The 22,161-nt window shown below is 42.0% G+C and overlaps 1 protein-coding gene across 1 annotated transcript in view; it reads right to left on the bottom strand.

The window, feature by feature from the left end:
• Positions 1–4,833, bottom strand: part of LOC101655958 (cytochrome P450 2C18-like) — an 18,769-nt gene extending 13,936 nt beyond the window's left edge. Inside the window, exons 1-3 of the mRNA XM_004701057.2 lie at positions 4,657–4,833; positions 1,722–1,884; positions 1,444–1,593 (exon numbers count right to left, since the gene is read on the bottom strand). Of these exons, the coding sequence (XP_004701114.1) occupies positions 1,444–1,593; positions 1,722–1,884; positions 4,657–4,824 (481 nt within the window). The 5' untranslated portion in view covers positions 4,825–4,833. The remainder of the gene's footprint in view (positions 1–1,443; positions 1,594–1,721; positions 1,885–4,656) is intronic.
• Positions 4,834–22,161: the final 17,328 nt, after the last annotated feature.

Raw genomic sequence — 22,161 nt, 5'->3', positions numbered from 1 at the left:
CACTGGGTAGAAATGATAGTGTGTTGAGTGGTAGGACACTGGGTAGAAATGATAGTTTGTTGAGCGGTAGGACGCTGGGTAGAAAAGATCGTGTGTTGAGCGGTAGGACACTGGGTAGAAACGATTGTGTGTTGAGTAGCTGGATTTAGCTGCTCTTCACTCATCTCTCACTTCATCTGACAACAGACACTCCAGGACTCTAAGCCTTCAGAAAAAAAAAATTTTAAACTAGTTGATTGGGGAATTTTCAGAAGTGTTGGAGATTTCTTTGTGTGTGATTCAAATCTATAGTCTTAATTTCTATCTTTACATTCCCTCCATTTGAAAGAAATGAAAAGCCAGGGATATTTGGGATCCAAATAGAAAATCAGACTCAGTGTTAGAAGTACCTTACAGGTCAGTTAAACTGAAAATGTGAAGTAAACAATGAACAGAAATTATATAACTCCCGGAATGCGCAAATCTGAAGAAAAAAAAAGGGGGGGGTCAATCTAGTTAGAGAAGACAGGGTAAGGAGTTATTAGTGTGAGTAGAAATCTACTAAAGTAAATTGTTTTACTCACTTGATTATAAGTATTTTGCAGATATGTGTATACTTAGCATGTACTTTTGTTATCCTATATTTTCCTAAAAATATAAATCAATAGTTATTAGTGAGTGAAAATAAACAATTCATGCTGATAGTTTTAAAATAGTCATCCTCAGATTACAGAGAATCACAACTGATGTGAATTGCACCAGGAGACATCCTGACAATGAAAACTACAGACAATCATCCTTCTTTGTCAGAGCGCAGGCCTTGGCCATCCCCATGTCACTGAGCCGGACCAGACACAGATGACAAGGCTTCAAAAGTTGTCCCAAAATGAAATAAATTCCATGGAGTTTTTGAAGCCCCTCATAGAGTCCAAACGAAGTCCTTCCCCACATTGTCCACTTAACAAACACTCCAGTGAGCTGTCCTGTGATTCTATGCATAGTTCAACACTCTAGTCTTTAACTCTGAGACACCAAGAATCAAAATCTTCTATCTTCATGACTTTTCTAATTGAAAACAAAGGAAGAAAGCCTGAGAAGAACCAAGTGCCTTTGTGGATAAGTATTGTGCTGGCAGCAAGGTTGGGTGTTCAAGTCTCCCAGACACTGTTGGAGAAGGATGAGGCTGTCAGCTTCCCCCAACCATTTACCGTCTCGTAGACTCGAGATAGGGTCACTATAAATTGGAATCCATTGGATGGCAATGTTCTTGTTTTTAATAATGTAATATGTGTACATAACCAAGCACCCATACATGTAGATTCACAGACTTTCCTCTCTCCTCTACCTGAACTTCCTATGTACAAGGAAAGACTTGGCCATCCCTGGGATGTATCCCAGGACCCCATTAGAAAAGAGAAAGGGAGGCCTGTTAAGGTCAGAGATACACAGTGAAGAATCACCCACCCTTGGTTTTTCTAAACTCCTCCACGAGGGAGCAGGCTTCCTCTTGAACGCGGTCCTCAATGCTCCTCTTGCCCATCCCGAAATTCCGGAGGGTCATGAGGGAGAAGCGTCGCATATCCTTCCATGCCTGTCCATTGCTGAAAACGATTCCTATCAGGATGCAAGTAGAATGGATATTCTTGTCAAGAAAGATGCGTCCACTGACCTAAACAATTCTTATCCAGTTCAGCCCACCTGCCAGCCATTATCACTGCCAAGGCACACGCAGGCACACCTACCACGTCCTTTATTCGCTTTTTCAGCCAGTGGGAAATAGCCTCTTCCAGAGAACGCCTCTCCATGATCAATCAGGGCTTCCTTCACAGCCTCATAGCCATGCAACACCACGGTGGGCCGCATGCCAACATACAGCGTGAACACAGGCCCATAGGTTTTTGCGAGCTGAGAAATGTAAAGGAGATGCAAATATTAGGAAAAGAGGACATTGTTGATTCTATGTACAGTGCATGGTTCATACTGATATCCTTGTATTGTTAATGTCTTATTTTGCTGCACAAAGCTTTAACGTTTATGAATTTTATTTGTACGTCTGACTGGGACTGTGCAGGCTGCCTTTTAAGCAGGGCCTCTGATGTACCCTGGGAACTTGGCCTTCTCATTATTAAAACTAATCACCACATCAACACCGTGAGCATATTTACGATCACCATTTAAAGAGAAAGGGGCTAAGTTGCAGAGAATTTGAATGGAATTCTCAGTGTCAACCCACCAACCAACAAACTCACTGCTGTCAAGTCCATTCTGACTCCGAGCAAGTCTGCAGGACAGAGTAGAACTGCTCCTTTGGGTTTTCAAGATTTTAAATCTTTTTATTTTTATTTTTAAGACTTTAAATCTTTACGGGAGCAGACGACCCCATCTTTCTCTCCCAGGGTGGCCGGTGGTTTCAATCTGCTGACCCTGAGGTTAGCAGCTCATGTGTAGCTCATATGCTACTAGTACAACTCCAAAGCCCCCGGGCTGACCTTTGACACAGGCCTTAGTAATTTATCAGTACCCGGTGTCGACCTTTGGACCAATTATCCAACAGATTGATTTGGGAGCACCTGCAAACTTCTTCCCTTGAGGTTCTAATTAGCATTACTGATGGCTACTAGAAGCCTCTGGTTTTCAAAATCACTCCAGTTAGAGAGTACTAACTCAAAATAAGAGTGGGCACCACACAAGCAATATGTGATGGAAGAACCATTTTGTACATTCTGTGGCATTCCCAGATCACAGAGTGTGTCACTGTGCAGACTCCAGAAGGATTCTGTCACCACCAAGACCTCCCTCATTACTAATGTCCTTCATTCTTCCATGCTCGTCCTTAGTCTATCACCGTGCCCTCGACACCAGTAGTAATCTGCTTCTATGGAGAAGTTTAATATTCCTGGATAATTTGGACAAAACATGGTTTATACAGCCGTTAACTTCTTGTGTGAAATTGCTAATCAAAAACACTTTCAAGGCCATTTACTCTCCACAAAAGACTTTGAATCAATGATGTGCAGTTGTACTTTTGTCATGCCACTACCTTATTAATCCTTATTAATTAAGTAGCTGTCTTCCAAGTTTCCTGGAATAGACGAGAGAGTGCTGATGAAGCACTGGAAGCACTTACTTGGTTAGGAGATTTGGAAGACAGCTTCTTGGTCAACTGACTGGAAGCAATCTGTATTTGTGGCCATTCCAAAGAAAGGTGACCCAACAGAATGCTCAAACTATAGAACGATATTATTAATATCACATGCAAATAAAATTTTGCTGAGGATAATCTCACAATGGTTGCAGCAGTACATTGACAAGGAGCAGCCAGAGGTTCAGGCTGTATTCAGAAGAAGATGCATAACAAGGATGTCAGATGGGTCTCACTGAAAGCAGAGAACACCTGAAAGATGTTTACTTCTGTTTTACTGACTTTGACAAGGGATTTGACTGTGTAGATCATAACAAACTTAATTGAGAAGAATGGGAATTCCAGAACATTTTATTGTGCTCATGAGGAACTTGTACGTGGATCAAGAAGTAATTTTGCAACCAGAACAAGGGCATACTGCATGCCTGGTTTAAAATCAGGATAGGCATTCATCAGGGTTGTATCCTATCACCAGACTTATTCAATTGGTAAGGGAGTAAATAATCAGAGAAGCTGGATTGTGCCATCAGGATTGGAGGAAGGCTTACTAACATTTGTGATGTACATGTGATATGCCGAAAGTGAGGAGGACTCGCAGCACTTGTTGATGAAGAGCAAGGATCACAGCCTTCAGTGTGGATTACGTCTCAATGTGAAAAAGACCACAATGCTCACAACTGCACCAATTGGTCATAAGACGAATGGAGAAAAGGTTGAAATTGTCAAGGATTTCGTCTTGTTTGGGTCCCGTGCTTATGGAAGCAGTCAAGTGATTAAAAGACACATTGTATTCGGTCAATCTGCTACACAAGAAACTCTCGAGTGTTGAAAAGCAAGGGTGTTATTTTAAAGACTAAGATGCAGCTGACCCAAGCCATGGTATTTTTAATTGCCTCACAGGCATGTGAAAGTGGATGTGGACATGGATGAAGGAAGACCGTGGAAGAATCGATGCATTTGAATTGTGGCGGTAGTGAAGAAGAATATCGAAAGTACCACGCACTGCTCAAAGGACAAACAGATCTGTCTTGGAAGACCTAAGGCCAGAGTGCTCCTTAGAGGCAAGGATGGCAGGATTTCATCTTACGTACTTTGGGCATACTGTCGGGAGAGACCAGTCCTGGGGGAAGGACATGTTTGCTAAAGTAGAAGGGCAGAGAAATAGAAGGAGACCGTCTGGGAGATGGATTGATATAGAGGCACTAACAGTGGCTTCAGGCACGGCAACCATTTTGAATATGGCACGGTACAAGGCAGTGCTTCCTTCTGTTGTGCATAGTGACACCTAACAACAACAACAACAACAACAATTTGCTTCTACCGTAGCACAATGACAATATTTCTCCTCCCAAAATTAGTCTATTTCAGACAATGATGGATTTAAAAAGCAACAGAAACAGCAAAATTCACAGTAAGTATTTTGGTTTCCAATGATCTATATTAATGGTTTACTGCAAGGAATACATTTTATTTAAAAGTAGGGACTGATTTACTTACCTGTTGCCTGCCACTGGACGAGCATAAGGTATACTTACGTTGGTTAAAGATTTGCTGATATCCTTAACACTCAGCTGCAGGATATTTCCGATAATTGGGAGAGGAGTCGGGCCAGGTGGGAGCTTCCCTTTCCCATTGCTTTGATTCCAGAGTGAAAAAAGGAGCAAGCAGGACACGCAGAGTACTAGGGCCACGACTAGATCCATGGAGGTCTTCTCTTCTTACTCGGCTAACTATGGTCCTCCAGGCCTAACATTTTATAGTGATCTCCGCTATTGATTTGTTTTAACCCTAAGGGCTAAGGTGACCAATCATGTAAATTTGCTGTAATCTCTTCTGCTTGGACTTTGGCTCACAGATTAAGAGTCATACAATCATGTTTCAGTAACCTGGGAGGCACAGGCATTTTGTTGTCGACTCGAAGGTAATTTTATTTTTTTCTCTCCCTAATCTGGAGCTTTTGATTTGAATGGTGTAGGGTTGGGCACAGGTATAGACAACTATTTTTCTTTTTAAAAATTAATAGAAATATATTTTATTGTCGTTGCTGATGATATACACAGAAAAACATACACCAATTCAGTATTTTCTAGATGCAGAATTCAGTGACATTTTTTGAGTTGTGAAACTGTTTGCACCCTCCTCTTCTCAGTGGGTCCTCCCACATTAGCATAAACTCACTGTCCCCTAAATTTATTTTTTTTTCACGTCAAAAATTTTTTTATAAACAATTTTATTGGGACATAACCCAAATATAATACAATTCAATAGTTTAATCATATCAAGACGTGTACAATTGTTACCACAATCAATTTGGGAAGTTTCTTTTTTCTTATATTCTTTGTTATAGGCTTTCCATTTCCCTCCAATCTTTCCTGACGTGCCCCCAGAGAACCCTGCATCCAGTGCCTGGGTCTGTAGATCCATCTCTACTGGATCTCCTATGCCGAGAAACATACAAAAATATATAACAAAGAGTCAAAAAAGCTAACCACGACAAAAAAATAGAGAAGATAGAGAAAAACCCAGTTGGGAAGAAAACAGAAAATAATAAAAACTAGAACAACTTAAAAATGGTTCAAAAGAGAGATCAAATGATAAGGTGTTAGATTTTAACATAGTTATTTCTATCATGTTCCACGTTCCAGTGCATGCTATATGATAACAAGGCTGTTCACATCCCTGGCCTGTGTTCAGAGGGGCTTCACCGGATGCTTCATCTACATGTATTTCCTCTTCATTTTTTTATGCCTGCTAGAACTTTTAGATGTGAGGTTGGCAAAGGTCAACTTCTATCTCCTGGTAGAGTTTAGATTTTATCTTCAAAACTCTGAGCAGGAACGTTGTAGTTTTCATCGGGCATGGTTTAATCATGGCTTAGGAAACTTTCCTCTTGCTGCAGTGGTGAGTGGAGTTGAAGGAGCCTGAATGGACACTAATGAGACCAGATGGAAGGCCATGGGTCAAGGCCGGAGGAAGTCTTAGTAAAGTCATGGCAAAGGGTAAGGTGAGATGGGTAACAGGTATTAAATCTCACTACCACCTGCCTTCCAGAAAAGACCATGGATCTTTCAGTTAATATTTCTTGAGAAAAGGAGAAGAATTCTTTCTACTCAGGAAAGGGCTTTTCATCTAGGGGTTTTCTTTTTCTTTTTTTCTCTTTTTAATCATTTTATTGGGGGCTCTTAGAGCTTGTATCACATTCCATACAGCAATTGTATCAAGCATATTTGAGCATATGCTTCCATCATCATTTTCAACACCTTTTTCTTTCTACTTGAGCCCTTGGTATCTGCTCATTCCCCCTTCTCCCCATGAACCCTTGATAATTTATAAATGATTTTTTTTCATGTCTTACACTAACTGCTATCTCCTTTCACCCACGTTTCTATTGTACATCCCCTTGGGAGGGGGTTATATGTCAATCATTGTGATCAGTTTCCCCCTTCTCCCCCCATCTTCCCCTTACCCTCCTGGTATTGCTACTCTCATAATTGGTACTAAGGGGTTTACCTGTCCTGGATTCCTGGGTCGTGAGTGCACATGCTCTGGTCTAGTTGGATTTGTTTAGTAGAATTGGAGTTATGATAGTGGTGGGGGGAAGCATTAAAGAACTAGAGGAAAGTTGTACGTTTCATCCGTTCTATACTGTACCCTGACTGGCTCGTCTCTCCCTTGTGACCCTTCTGTGAGAGGATGTCCAGTTGTTTGCAGAAGGACTTTGGGTCTCCACTCCACACTCCCCCTCATTCACATATATAATATTTTGTTCTGGGTCTTTGATGCCTGATACCTGATCCTATCGACACCTCATCACACACAGGCTGGTGTGCTTCTTCCATGTGGGTTTTGTTGCTTCTCAGCTAGATGGTCGCTTGATCTGGGAGCTTTCTTATGGGCCTTTTAAAAAAAAAAATTTTATTGGGGGCTCATACAACTCTTATCACAATCCATACTCCTCATTTTTCCCATCATCTCTTCATTTGTTCACCTCCCTCCCCGCTCCCCCTCCCTCGTGAACCCATGATAATTTATAAATTATTATGTTGTCATATCTTACATTGTCCGGTATCTCCCTTCACCCACTTTTCTGTTGTCCATCCCCCAGGGAGGAGGTTATATGTAGATCCTCGTAATCGGCTTCCCCTTTCCAACCCACCCTCCCTCCACTTTATGGGCCTTTTGTAACTAAATATGACAATGAAAATCTAGGGAAGAAATAAGAAACGAGCAAAAGCAATCCATCTCTCCATTCTACATTTGTTGAGTGCCATCACCCAATTCTGATTCATAACTTTTCTCTGTAGAACAGAATGAGACACCGACCAGACCTTCACCATCCTCCTAAACCGCTGCTGTATTTGAGCCCGTGGTATCCTTGATGGTGCTGTTCAGCAGGCACTGGACTGTTTACCATTAGGTAATCTCTCTGCAGGACAAAGATGAAATTATCTATGCTGTAAAGATCTACAGCTTTCAAAAGCCTATGCAGGGTAAGTAGGAGCTGGAATCAAGCCAGTGGCAGTGGGTTCTTGTTTCAGTCATTGTGGCCATTCGTCTCCTTGAAACTCTCCTTTCCTCCTGGTAGCATGTTCAAAGACATGAAGTCAAATGGCACTGTGACTGAGCTTCTTTTCAAAACAAATGTGTTTGTTCTTCTGCAGCCAATACCATCTTCACCAATACCACCATTCAAATGCATCAGTCCTTCGGTCTTCCATATTAATTTCCAGCTTGTGCATGCAACCTGGCATCCAGCTTCCCATTCATCTTCTGCAGTGCGCTGGCACAGCGGCCGCCTCCCTAGAGCCTCTTTCTGGTGTGCGGTCTCATTCTAGAAAGTCATTTACGGCCGCGCAGGCTGTGAGGGCGCGACTCCCTAAAGGTTCTTGTAATTTCTCAAATTGCTGTTGTTACTAATTGATTCCCTACTGGGAGGTATTAAAATAGGATAATACACAAAGGTAGACATTCTTTACTACTTGACCTAAACTGTTGTTTGGTTTCAAGATGAATTCCGGAGATAAATTTGGTTTAAAACTGATCTCAAGGAAATAGTTTTAGGGGTTCATCGAGGCTCCAAAAAACCTGGCATGCATTAAAATGTGAAATTCTGGTTTGCATTTGCCCTCTTGTAATCAGGATTCTTCTATAGAATTTTTGACCAAAATAGTTTGTAATGGTAGCTGGGCACCACTGCAGTTCCTCTGGTCTTGTGGAAAAGGAGATGGTTGTGCACAGAGGCAGTAACCTCCCCCTCCATATTTTTCTCTTTCTAGCTCTACTTTCTCTGTTGATAGATTCTATTGTTGTGCCTTGGTGGCCATGTGCAAGCTTTCTAAAAAACGTGGGTTGTGAATTAGGTGTAGGTATACACAGCAGCTTATCATCTTACATTCAACCACGCATACACATTTGACTCAACTCACGATTGTCGTCCCCTCGGTGCATCATCACATAGACCATCTCCTCACGTTTCCTGTTTGCATGATGCCTTCTTTCCTAACCCTCTGAGCTTCGTCATGGGGTAAATGTCCTTTTGATTTTAAACGATTAACTGCTGTAGTGCAGAGGTGAGTTCAGTTCTAATCTGAAGAGCCAAAGTCTTAAGGACCCTACAAATCTTCATTGAAATGGTAACCTGAACTCTTTTATAATTTTGAGTTTCCCCCCACATTTTTCTCCCCTTCTTTCCAGGACCTTCTAAGATGATGCTTTTCAGAGTGGTTGGTAGTGGCAGCTGGGTGGCTGTGGAGTCCAACCCCGGTGGAGACGGATGTTTGCACAGTTCATGAGTCCGTGGCACAGACGGTGCCCACACGTCTTTTGGTTTCTTGTCACTCTTCTTTCCCCGGGGAGAGGAGGTGCCAAGAGTTGCACCTTAGATGGCTGCTTATGAGCTTTAAAGACTCCAGTCTCTACTTACCAAAGTAGGATATTGAATACTGTCTCTGTGAATGATGCTATGCCCATCGAGATTGGTGTCCCAGGAGATGGGCTGTTGATCCCCATCCCCAGGGATTCTCAAGCTGTTTGGTTATGTGGAAGACATTTTCATAACTTTGTCCCCTGTATGCTCTACCAATTCATGCATAGGTTTGCAGCAAAAGCAGATATGTATATGCAGATATCCCCTGTCAAATTTATATTTATTCATAGGTATACTCCAACTCTCCCTCTTCCACCAATCAGCCTGTATGTCTCTCCAAGCGTCTACTTATAGAAACCCACTGTTGTGACTCTAGCCACTATACAGTGAAATAAGGGGTAGTATAGAACCACTAAAAAATTCACTTGTTCAGTTTTAGGGATGCCCCATGAAACCATGATCCTAAAGCTTCAAATGAAGGAACCAAATTCTAGGAAGCTTTAGTTGGTATTTAAGCAGTCCACCTGCTACTCTTTTGGGGTTACCATTGATGTAAGCATATCTGTCATACAACTTTTTCCAATTCGACATTTTACAGATGTGCATCACATTGACAGCAATTGAAATAACTAGCTGTTCAACTCTACCCTTAATTAAAATTTTCCATCACCATCACTCTCCCTGCCTCTTAGTGTTAAAATGGCGTGGCTGAGGGCTTTGACCTCCTCTGACTTCACAAGGGGGAAGGATAATCAAGATCAACATCCCAAGGCTGAGTTCTATGAGCAGAGGTCAGATATGGCTCCATCTCTTTTTTTTTTTTTTTTACCAGTTCTAACTACTGTTCCCATGGCACTCTGCATCCCTGCTGGGTCCATATTTCATTGCAATGGCTACTCAGCACTCACAGATATTGCTCACAATTTGTGGAGTATTTTTTTAGTAAAGTCAGACATTACAATTCAGGTGAGAAACCATTCAGGTACAGTTCTTCAATCAGAACAGCCTTTTTTCCAGCAGTGTCAGCGGGCACATTTCTCTATGGCTCTTGGCATCTTGGTCCCACACTTCCTGGCCTCTGTCCTGCTTGGGAAAGTGTTACAAAGCTTTGTTTACTCACTAAGTCCTCAGAGGCACCCTATGCTGCCAGTAAGCCCCAGCCTGAAGGAGCTCCGTTCTAGTTTCCTGGGTTGAAAACAGCTTCACCAAGTACCCACCCCTGCCAACAAGCTCTGACTTGCAGGCAGTCAGCTTTTGTGCTCCGTGAGCCCAGAGGTTTGCCATGCCTTGGCTACCATGCTGCCACTTGGCTCTGCCACTTCTGTTTCTTTGCTGTCATGTCTCTTTCTTTTTTTAATGAATAAATCATTTTATTGGGGGCTCTTATAGCTCTTTTTTTTATTCTTTAAAAAATTATTTATTTATTTATTTATTTTTGTTGCTGTTTCTTCTTTTTTTTTTTTTTTTGACATTTTATTAGGGGCTCATACAGCTGTCATCCCAATCCATACACACATCAATTGTGCAAAGCGCATTTGTACATAGTTTCTCAAAACATCCTCTCTCCACCCAAACCCCCGACATTAGGTCCTCATTTTTCCCCTTCCTCCCCACTCCCCCCTCCCTCATGAGCCCTCGATAGTTTATAAATAAACTTTGTCATATCTTGCCCTGTCCAACATCTCCCTTCACCCACTTTTCGGCTGTCTGTCCCCCAGGGAGGAGGTCACACACAGTTCCATGTAATCGGTTCCTTCCCTCCTACCCATTCTCCCCTTACCCTCCCTGTTTTGCCACTCACACCACTGGTCCTATAGGGCTCATCCGTCCTGGATTCCCTGTATTTTCAGTTCCTATCTGTACCAGTGTACCTCCTCCGGTCCAGCCAGACTTGCAAGATCGAATTCGAGTCATGGTAGTGGGAGCGGGGAGGAAACATTTAGGAACTAGAGGAAAGTTGTATTTCTCATCATTGTTACATCGCTCTTATAGCTCTTATAACAACCCATACAACAATTGTACCAAGCACATTTGTACGTATGTGACCATCATCATTTCCAAAACATTTTCTTTCTACTTGAGCCCTTGGTATCAGCTCTTCTTTTCCCCCTCCCTCCCCGGTCCTCCCACCCTCGCGAACCCTTGATAATTTATAAATCATTTTAATTTCCATATTATACCCTGTCTGCTGTCTCCCTTCACCCATGTTTCTGTTGTTCGTTCCCCTGGGGCTGGGGCAGAGTGGGGTGTTGTGTGTTGATCATGGCACTTGGTTCCCTTTTCTTCCCCCAGCTTCCCCTTACACTCATGGTATTGCTATTCTCATGATTGATACTGAGGGGTTGATCTGTCCTGGATTCTGTGTGTCGAGAGCTCTTATCTGTACAGTGTATATGCTCTGCTTTAGCCGGATTTGTAAGATAGTACTGGGATCATGATAGGGGGGGGGGGGGGAGGCATTAAAGAACCAGAGGATTGTTGTGGGTTTCCTTGGTGCTACACTGCACCCTGGCTAGCTCATCCCTTCCTTGTGATCCTTCTGTGAGAGGATGTCCAATTGTCTACAAATGGACTTTGGGTCTCCATTCCAAGTCCCTCGTTTGCATCAAAATGGTTGTTTGTTTTGGGTCTTCTGATGCCTGATACCTGATACCAGCTACACCTCGTGATCACAGGGGTTGGTGTGCTTCTTTCATTTGGGTTTTGTTGCTTCCATCCTAGATGGCCACTTTTTTAGACTCCAGATGCTATATCTTGTAATAGCCAGGCACCATCAGCTTTCTTGACCACATTTGCTTATGCACCCATTTTGTCTTCAGCAATTGTGTCAGAAAGGTGAGCATCACAGAATTACAGGTTATTAGAAACAAAGTGTTCTTGAATTGAAGGAGGATTTTAATAGAGGCCCAATAACTGTCTGCTTAACCTTAATACTTAACCTATAAATATATATACATAGATCTATATTCCTATCATATATTAATATATTTACATATGTAAATGCCTATATTTATACCTCTATAAATGTCTTTTGACTCCTAGTTCTTTCCTCTATTTCCTTTTACTTTCCTCTTGTCCCACTATAATGTTTGACCTTCATTCCGCTCTCTGTACTTCCTCTCAGGTACAATGCACTTGAACAAACCCCACCAGGCATTCTATGCCCTCCTTGCCATCGATTTTAGATCTCTTGTTCCCTTGTCCCTGGGTTTGTTGGCTCTCCCGTCCCTTTCCTCCATTGCCTCCTCTCCCGTCCTCCTGAACTGTCAGTACCATTGTTTTGTCCTCAAGATTGTTTATCCTGCCTATCTTATATAGATCGATTTGAAAAGAAAGAAAGGGAAGAAAGAAAGAAAGAAAGAAAAGAAAGAAAGAGAGAAAGAAAATAGCCTATGAATAGTTCCAGGTCTGTCTGCTGAGCCTTATGAATTTTTTTCCGACTGGGTCTGATGCAGTACCAAGCCCTGCCCCCCAAGTCTGAAGTCTATTTTCAGAATTCCTCGGGGACTTTGTTGCTTTGCTCCCCTTGCTGATCTGTTATGCACCCTCTGTGTTACGCCCTGGTGTGTGTGTGGGGGTGGGGGGCAGTCAGACTGGGCACAATTCTCACACTGTGCCTCAGGTGCTGATCCCCATAGTGCTGTGTCTCAGTAAGGGGATGTCGTGTCTTGTGGTGGGGCCGACCCTACGATACTCTCTGTGCATTGTCTGCTCTGAGCGGGAATGTTGGTCTAAGCTTGGTGGGCCAGGATGCTGTTCTCTCTCTCTCCTCTATTTCCCTCTTCATTAGCTCCTGTGTGGTCTGGGAAGACCTGCCTCTCTCTCTGGGTTGTATCTTTAGTGCTGTCCTCTGTAGTGCATTCTTCTGGGGAGGTGGGTCAATGTAGCTGGGATAGGGGCGGCCCGGTCTTGCAGACCTCTCTGTTAGTTCACTGCTTCATGCTGGTATGTTGCCCTCAAGGGTTGATGCACCAGGTTGAGGTCTGGTCCCTCTCACCCTTTCCTGTGGAGACATAAACAGTACCCTCTGCATGGTGGATTATTGCCCTGTTCCCCCCAGTGTGTTCATCCTCTGCTTTTTCTTGTCTCCCCAGCCCCTCTCTTCCCCTTCTTTATGTTGATATGCTGTATGCATCATTGGGCTTGGTCTGTCCCCGTCAGTGTGCCTGTCTCTCAACCTGCAATTTATGTATTAAATAGTTCTTCTTCTGATCCCATGGTGTTGATTGGACCTACCTCACTGGACTCATCTTGTACTTGTCCCTTTGTGCTTGGCTAACTTCACTTAGCATAATTTCTTTCAACTCTTCCCATGAGACAATGTGCTTCATATGTTCATCACTATTTTTTATAGGGTTGTGTAGTACTCCATTGTGTGTATGTGCCAGAGTTTTCTAATCCTGTAGTCTATTGATGGAAATTCAGGTTGTTTCCAGACCTTTGCATTGTGAATTGTGCCGCATTAAACATCGGCACACAGATAGCTAAATTTCCATTTGTTTTAGATATCACTAGATCGCTTTCCCCAGTGGCTGTACTTATCTAAAAGGCCACCAGCAGTGGATGAGAGTTCCTATCTTACCACGTCACCTCCAACATTTGTTGGTCTGATTTTTTTTAACTGAGCTATCTTCAGGGATGTTAGGTGGTATCTCATAGTTGTTTTAATTTTCATTTCTTTCATGGCTAACAATCGTGAACATTTTCTCATATGTTTATTGATCTATTGTTCCCTTGTCTCTGGGTTTGTTGGCTTTCCCCTCCCTTTCCCCCACCGCCTCCTCTCCCTGGCCCGCGCCCCCCCCCCCCCCCCCCCCCCCCCCCCCCCCCCCCCCAGTGCCCTGAACCATCAGTCCCATTGTTTTGTCCTTGGGACAAAACATTTAAGTTTCCTCCCTGGTGAAAATTCTGTTCAGGTCCTTGGCCACCTCCTCAGAGGGCTGGATGTTTTTTGCTTGTTGCAGGCTATTTTGTATTGTATATTTTAGGAATAAGCCCTTTGTCTGACATGTCATTGCTAAAGATCTTCTCCCAGTCTGTGAGTTCTTTTATTACTCTCTTGGTGAAGTCTCTCATGCACACAGATGCTTTATCCTTAGTATATCACATTTGTCAATTTCAGCTTCTTATGTGTGTGTCCTTCCCTATTTCAGTTAGCCTATGTATTCCCTGTGCCAAGGTTCTCAGGTTTGTCCCTATTCCTTCAGTGATGGCCCTGTTAGTCTGGAGTTTTACTTAGAGGTCTGTGATCCACCTTGAGTTTGTTTTTGTGTGTAGTGTGAGGTAAGATCTTGCCTCATTTTTCTGCATGTAGATATCCACTTGTTGAAGAGGGCATCCATTTCTCATTTGATGTTTTTTGGGCCCTTATCGGAGATCAGTTGTCTATATGTTGCTGGATTTATTTCTGGGTTTTCTGTTCTTTTCCATTGGTCCGAGTACATGTCATTATACCAGTACCACGCTGTTTTGACCACTGTGTTGTGTAGTGTGTTCTAAAGTCAGGTAAAGCAAGTCCTCTGACTTTTTCTTCTTGAGGAGTTCTCTGTTAATTCTGGGCTTCTCTCTCCACTAAGTTGGTAGTCAGTTTTTCCATTTCTTTGAATAAGGTTGTTGGTATTTGTATCGGTATAACGCTAAACTTATATAGTGTCTTGGGTAGGATTGACATCTTTACTATATTGAGTTTTCCAATCCATGAGCATGGGATATTCTTTCATTTGTGGAGGTCACATTTGGTTTCTTGTAGTAGGGTTCTTTAGTTTTCCTCATCAATTTGTGTTTGGCTATTGTGAAGGGCATTGCCTTCTTGATCTCCTCTTCCGTGGCCTTGTCTGATGCATATAGCAATCTAAGAGACTTCTGTTTGTTGATCTTGTATTCAGCCACTCTTTCACATTTCTCTACAGCTGCCAGCACCCCTCTTGTGGAGCTTTTGAGGTTTTCAGTGTACATAATCATGTCGTCTGCAAATAACGATCGTTTCACCTCTTCCTACCCTGAGACAAATGCCTCTAATGTCCTGTCATTGCCTTATGTTGTTAGCTAGGACCGCCAGTATGATGATGAATAGAAATGGGGACAAGGGGCATCCTTATCTGGTCCCCCTTTTCAGCGGGATTGTTTTTGTCTTTTCTTCATTGACTATGACATTGGGTGTTGTTTTTTCATAGATAGCTTGTATTAACTTGAGGAATTCCTCTTCCATTCTTATCGTCTTGAGTGTCTTAATTAGGAATGGGTGTTGGATATTGTCAAATGCTTTTACTGAGTCTATTGATATTATCACATTGTTTTTATCTATTTTCTTTTCAATGTGATGGACTTTCAGACGTTGAACCATCCCTGCATCCCTGGAATGAATCCCACCTGGTCATGGTGGATGATTTGTTTAATATACTTCTGTATTCTATTGGCCAATATTTTGTTAAGGATTTTTGTATTAATGTTCATTAGAGATACTGGACTGTTGTTCTTTATTCTTGTGGGATCCTTGCCAGGTTTGGGTATCTGTGTTATACTAGCTTCATAGAATGAGTTTGTGAGTTTACTGTCTTTTCCTGTGTTCTGGAAGAGTTTGTGTAGGATTGGTGTCAGCTCTTCCCTGAGTGCTTGGTAGAATTTTCCTGTGAAGCCAACTGGCCTAGGAGTTTTTTCATTGGTAGTTTTTTGACAACCAGACCTATTTCTTCTATTGCTATGGGTCTATTGAGGTTCTTGACTTCTATCTGGGATAATCTAGGGAGGGGTTGTTTTCCAAGTATTTGTACACATTTTCCAGGTTGTTGAATTCATTGACATACAGATTTTCATAGTAATTTGTAATTATCCTTTTAATCTCATTAGGGTTCATTGTGAGTTCCCCTGATTCATCCCTCATCCTGGTTATTGAAGTTTGCTTCTGCCTCTACATAGTTAGCTTTGCCAGCACTTTACCAATTCTGTTAATCCTTTCAAAGACCCCGCTTTTTTTGCTGCCTTGATTTTTTTTGCACTGTTCTCTTGTCTTCCCACTCCTTTATCTCCACCCTGATGTTTATTGTTTTATTTTTTTTGCTATGGGAGGGATTGTTCTTTTTCTCTGTTCTAGTTGCTGAAGATTTTTTGATAGTGTATAGTCACGAGTCTCTCTTCCTTTTTCATATGTGCATTAATTGCTACCAAGCAACCTCTGATAACTGCTTTTGCTGTGTCCCGTAGGTTTTGGTACATTTTACTCTTATGCTTGTTAGTTTCTAAAACCTTCCTACTTTCCTCTCTAATTTAGACCCATACCCACTCATTCTGCAGAAGATTTTAATTTATTTTCCAATTTTTGTCCTTGTTTTTTTAAATTGTTCTCTTGTTTATCTCCAGCTTTATGGCATGGTGGTCTGAGAGGAATGTCTGAGTTATTTCTATGTGTTTGAATTTACTCAGGCTCGACTTGTGCCACAGCATGTGATCTATTTTTGAATAAGAGCCATGTGCACTTGAAAGGAAGGTGGATTTTTTTGCATTTGGGTGGAGAGCTCTATAAATGTCCATCAGGTCGAGTTGCCTACTTGTGATTTTAACTTTGTCGTATCCTTGTTGAATTTCTTTCCTGGTGACCTATCTTTCTCTGATAGCAGTATTAAAGTCACTACTATGTTTGTTGAGTCTGTGATTTCTGTTTTCAGGTTTTGAAGAATTTGTTTGACAAATTTTACAGGTCTCTTGTTAGGCATGTATATATTTATTATGCTAACTGGTTCTTGATCTACTGATCCTTTTAGCACTGTATAGTGACCATCCTTATCTCTTGTTTTCACCTTGAAATCAACTTAGTCTGAGATTAGGATTGCAACACCTGCTTTTGTTTGGTTGCTGTTTGCTTGCTATTTTCTCCAACCTTTTATTCTTAGCCTATATTTGTCTGCAAGCTGAAGGTCTCTTGCAGGTAACCGATTGTTGGATTATATTTCCTGAGCCAGTGTGCAAGCCTTTGTCTTTTAAAGGGTGAATTCAGACTGTTTACATTCAGAGTTATTATCACCAACTGTGGATTCATTGTTGTCATCCTGTACCTTTTGTGTTGGGTGTTTTCCTATCTCCCCACATAACATTGTGCTGTGTATATGTGTGTGCACTTCATTCTTGCCTTCTTTTTGCCATTGAGGCAAAGTTACCTTGCTGGTTGTTTTCAACATGTTGACTTCCAGGTGAGGTTTCACTTTGTGGTTGGTCTCCTTTTTATACTTGGTAAATGTTGATCTTCTGACCACAGTGAGTTGGCAAGGATTTTTTGCAAGGTTGGGTCTCTTATAATGTATTCTTTGAGTTTTTTTCTTGTCTCTCCAGCTATCCTAATAGAGAGTTTGGCAGGCTAGAGGATTCTTGGATTGGCATTGTTCTCTTTCAACTTTCAGAAGATGTTACTCCACTCTCTCCTCTTCATGGCATCTGCTGATAGGTCGGAACATATGGTCACTCAAGTATTATTGTATGTGACTTTTTTCTCTAGCTGCTCTTATGAGTTTTTCCTTTTCATCAAAATTGGATAACTTAACTATTTTGTGCCTTGGTGATTTCTTCCTGGGGTTTAGTCTAATTGGTGTCCTCTCTGATTCGTGTATAATTGTCTGATTATTCATTAAGTTGGGGAAATTTTCTTCCAGGAACCCCCTCACTACTGTAGCTGTTGACTTCTTCATTGTGTGTTGTTCCAGTATTTCTATTATTTGAATATTGTTCCTATTCATAGCATCTGTTATTGATTTCAGGGTTTTTTCTTCTTCTGCCTCTTTGATTATCTTGTTTGACTGTCTTCCCCCTTTATTTACATCTGCCTGGTTGTCCTCCAGATCACTGGTACAATTATCTGCCTCTTCTAGTCTGTTGGTGAGGTCTGTTATCTTGATTTTTGCTTTTGTTGACTCACCCCTTAACTCTTGTATTTCTCTTTGGTGCTTGGACTTCACCCCATCGATTGTGAACTTAATTTCCTCAATCATATCCTTATTGCTTCCTTCATATCCCATACAACTCCAAAAAAGCATCCTGAGGATTTCTTTTTGTGGCAGATCAACGTCTGCTTCTTTTATGAGTGTTGTTAGGTTTAGGACTACCTCTGATGTTGCATTTTGTTTCTCTTGTTTTCTTGTCAAGGGTGTTGATGTAGGTTGCCGTTTGTGTGTTGTTTTGGTGGCACTTGGCACCATGTTCCTAAAAGACATGGAGGCCCTGAGCTTTCTCTCTGTGGGGCTGGTCAGAGTGGTTGTGGGGCATGCCTGTGATCTACTGTGTTTGGGTATCAGCCTGCAATGTAAGGGAGGTGTAGTGTCAATTCGATGGCTGGTGGCAGCTGGAGTGCTCACAAGACGGCCTGTGATAGTGCCTGTGGGTATGATTCTGGTCACTCCCTGCAGAGGGATCCGGCTGCAGGCTAAAGGGACTTTGTTGGACTCCGTGTAATTATTATAGTGTTTTGTTCGCTGCTGTTGGAGCCCTGCATGGATAGCTGCTGGGCTCAGGCCACAGTGGAATAGGCCATGTAGTTGGCAGGTAAGTAAAACCTGGGCACAGATTCCTGAGCTACATGTGGGTGACAGGGTTGAGGGTGGGTTCCAACTGCAGGGGGTACAGCCACGGGCTGGCAATGTTTGTGGGACCATTTGCTGCAGGACTTGCCTTGGGCAGACTGCGGATGGGATCTAACCTTGGCTGTTGGGCCTTGGGCTGGTGTGGGAGAGTTCCAGGTGTGGTGGTGGGGTCCATGTGGGGGAAAGGGGGAGTTCTTACAGCAGTGAGTGTCTCAGATGAACTTTGGGCAGAGTCTAAGGGCTCCTGAGCCTGGCTAGCTTAGGAGTAAGGTCATCTTCCTGGCCTAGGGAGTACTCTCGATTGCTACAGGAGTTAATTCACTTACCTGAATTCCCCCACATGGTCTCCTAATTGGTGAATTTACTGATTACCATGGAACTCTTGATGCAAGCTGCTTATCTGGGCATCATCTTGCCAGAAGTGTCTTTGCTGTTATTTCTTACTGTCTAAGTAAGGTGTTAGTGCTCTGTCTCTGACTCCTGGACTGATGAGGTTCTCAGTGCAGGGATCCTGGGCCAGAGGATGTGTTCTACCACTCACTCTCCTTCCTTGGTGGCCAATACACCCCATTTCCTGCCATTGGGATGACTTATTTTAAACCTAGTGGGGTGGAAAAACTGATGAATCTCCTCCTTAGGGTTTCATACAGTATATGTACCTGGTTCCAGCCCCCCAAATGTGCCATACACCTTATTTGCATTATTAGTAAGCTGTCTAATACCCTTGCTGGCCAATCATTACCTCACATTTGTGTAGTTCCATCCCGTCATCAGGTGAGTGCGGTGCTTTTGGGTAAGCATTGGACTGTTAACTGTAAGGTCTGAGGTTCAACCTCACCAACTTCTCTGGGGGAGAAAGATATGGCTGCCTGTCCGCATAATGATTTACAGCCTTGGAAATGCATTGTGCTGCAAACCGCAAGGTCAGAAGTTTGCAACCACTAGTCACTCTGTGTGGGAAAGATGGTGTTTTCTACTCCCCTAAAGAGTTACAGTCTCAGAAACCCACAAGAGCAGTTCTAGCCATCCTATAGGGTTGAGATAGAATGGACTGGATGGCAGTGAGTCATGTGTTTCAGTCGACTCGACCGCACCGTGTTTAGTTGTTTTTTGGTGCAGCGACAATAGATAGAAGGACTATGTCAATTAATTCACTGCTCTGCACTCGCCCCTGGTAACCATTAATAAACCTTGGTCTCTAAACATTTGCTTTATATTATCTGTTTATATAAGTGAGATCATACAATATCTGCCATTTCAAATGACTCATTTCACTTAACATTTTCTTTTGAACAAATCATTCCTGGTAAGTGAAAAGTGCAGCAGTGATCAAAAAGTATTGAAGTAAGCGAGTTAAAAATGTGTAAAATAAAGAATATTACACATCATTCTGAATTCACAACTGATGACCAATTAGGGGTTTATGTCTCTGAGAGAGTCAGTGGACTCTTATGTTTTGTGTATAAAAATGCTCTGCAATACATTGGTCAATGATCTACTAAGTTTAGATGGCAGACTTAGGCTAGAGTCCACTTTCCTATCTCTCACGTGCTTCTCTCCAAGGAAAACATTCAGATCAAGCAGGCCATCCACAACAACATTTACGGAATGTTTACTATGATTCAAGATTAAGTGCCTCATTCTAATCATTGACTTCCAAATTAAGCAATACTTGAGTTTGTAATTGCAGCCTCTGTTAACTGAAATGAGAGGTCAGAAAAGTTTGATTTTTCAACCTTTTAAGCTTGACTGATTCCTGGTCTTTTATTTAGGAGAAAGATTAGTTGTTAAGTTCACATACCTCTGGACGTGGAAAGCACCATATTACCTTATGTGCTACCACTCATTGGTTAGTTTGAACAACTGTGATGGCTTGCTTGTTACTGTGAATCTGGAGGCTGTCCCACCAGCAGGGCATTTCAAATACCAGTAGCATCATCCATGGAGTACAGGTGTCTCACCAGAGCTTCGAGACTAAGAACAGACTCTAAAGAATGAATCCATCACTTGTCTGTCAGCTTATCTTACTGTGGTAGCTTGGTTGTTGATCTGATGCTGGAAGCAATGTCACTGGTATTTCAATTACCAGCAGGTTCATCCAAAGTGAACAATTTTCAGCAGCACTTCCACTAAGAATAGACAGTGGACAAAGAATAGGCTATTCAGCTTGGAGCAATTAGACATCGAAAACCTTAAGGATAGCATGGAAACATTGTCAGATACTGAAAACCGTGTGAATAGAAAATTGTCAGATACAGTGCCACAAGATGAGCCTCTCAGGTTGGAAGGCATTGACAATATGATTGAGGAATTGCTGCCTTCTCAAAAAAGTTGCTGCCATAATGACATGGATGGAATAAAGCCTTTAGGAACTTAATTTGCTCATAGGGTATGACTTAAAAATGAGAAGAAACAGTTGCAAACATCAATTTATCAACAATTAATAAAGCAATTAACAAAGAGGCAGGGACAGTAATGGGAAAATATGGTCTTGGGGAGAGAAATGAAGCTGGAGATCCCATGACAGAATTTTGCAAGATTAATGACTTGTTCAGAGAAAATACCCTTCTCCCCGCCCCCAACAACACAAATGGTATCTATGCACCTGGACTTATCTAGATGGAATACAGTACACAGAAATCCAATGGACTACACCTTTGGGAAGAGATGATGGAGACCTTGGGGGAGCCAGTGGATGTTTTTGGATTGACGTGGCTTTATCTGATGGACTCCTAAGCTGGTGAGTCTGTGGGAAAAACATCAGGTTATATAACTAGGAGCCATCATCTTAGAAGTAGTTCCAACAGTTAAAATGGATCTTTTCTGTGTTCTTTTGCTGCTTTCTGCTTCATTTAATACTTTACCTATAGAATCTTCAACTTGAGGCTTGATTTTTTTCTGGCGTTCTTTCAGTTTAAGATATGCTGAGAAAATTCTTCCTTTTTGGTTTTCTAACTCTAGGTCTTTGCATATTTCATTATAAAATTTGCTTTGTCTTCTTTAGCTGCCCTTTTAAGTTTTCAGTTCAGCCATTTAACTCCATCCTTTCTTCCATTTGCCTTAGCTGTTCTACAATGAACAGCAACTTTCAGTGTCTCATCTGACATCTAATTTGATCTTTTCTTTCTTTTTTATTACCTCTTGCTTTCTTCATGAATGAAATACTTAATGTCACCCCATAGCTTATCAGGTCTGTCAGTATTGTTCGATGCAGCAAATCTGTTTTTGAGATGTTTTAAAAATTTAGGTGGGATAGACTGAAGGTTTTAATTTGACTCTCTTGGACATGTTGTCATTTTCCTCAGCTTCAAGCTGAACGACATATGAGCAACTTTCATGGGCCTTAGCAGCAGTTAAGTTCTGTAACATTTCATACTGATAAGGTTACTGCAGTTTTTCCTTGAGTAAATGCTGTCTCATTGATCTCAACTGGTTGATCATTTTACAAGTGCTATTCTTTTCCATATACACCGTTCTATTGTGTGAACTGAAATTGAGCCATGGGCGTGAGCTCAGTTTTAGACCTGAAGGATGACTTAGGGCAAAAGTCTCAGGGGTTCTATCAGTGTCAATGCAACCAGTCAACCTTGTCTCTTTTATGATTTTGAATA

The sequence above is a fragment of the Echinops telfairi genome, unplaced genomic scaffold (genome assembly GCF_000313985.2).
Source record: "Echinops telfairi isolate 266 unplaced genomic scaffold, ASM31398v2 ScPeMD7_70;HRSCAF=299, whole genome shotgun sequence".
Taxonomy (NCBI): domain Eukaryota; kingdom Metazoa; phylum Chordata; class Mammalia; order Afrosoricida; family Tenrecidae; genus Echinops; species Echinops telfairi.
This window is presented reverse-complemented; position numbering and strand designations above follow the sequence as displayed.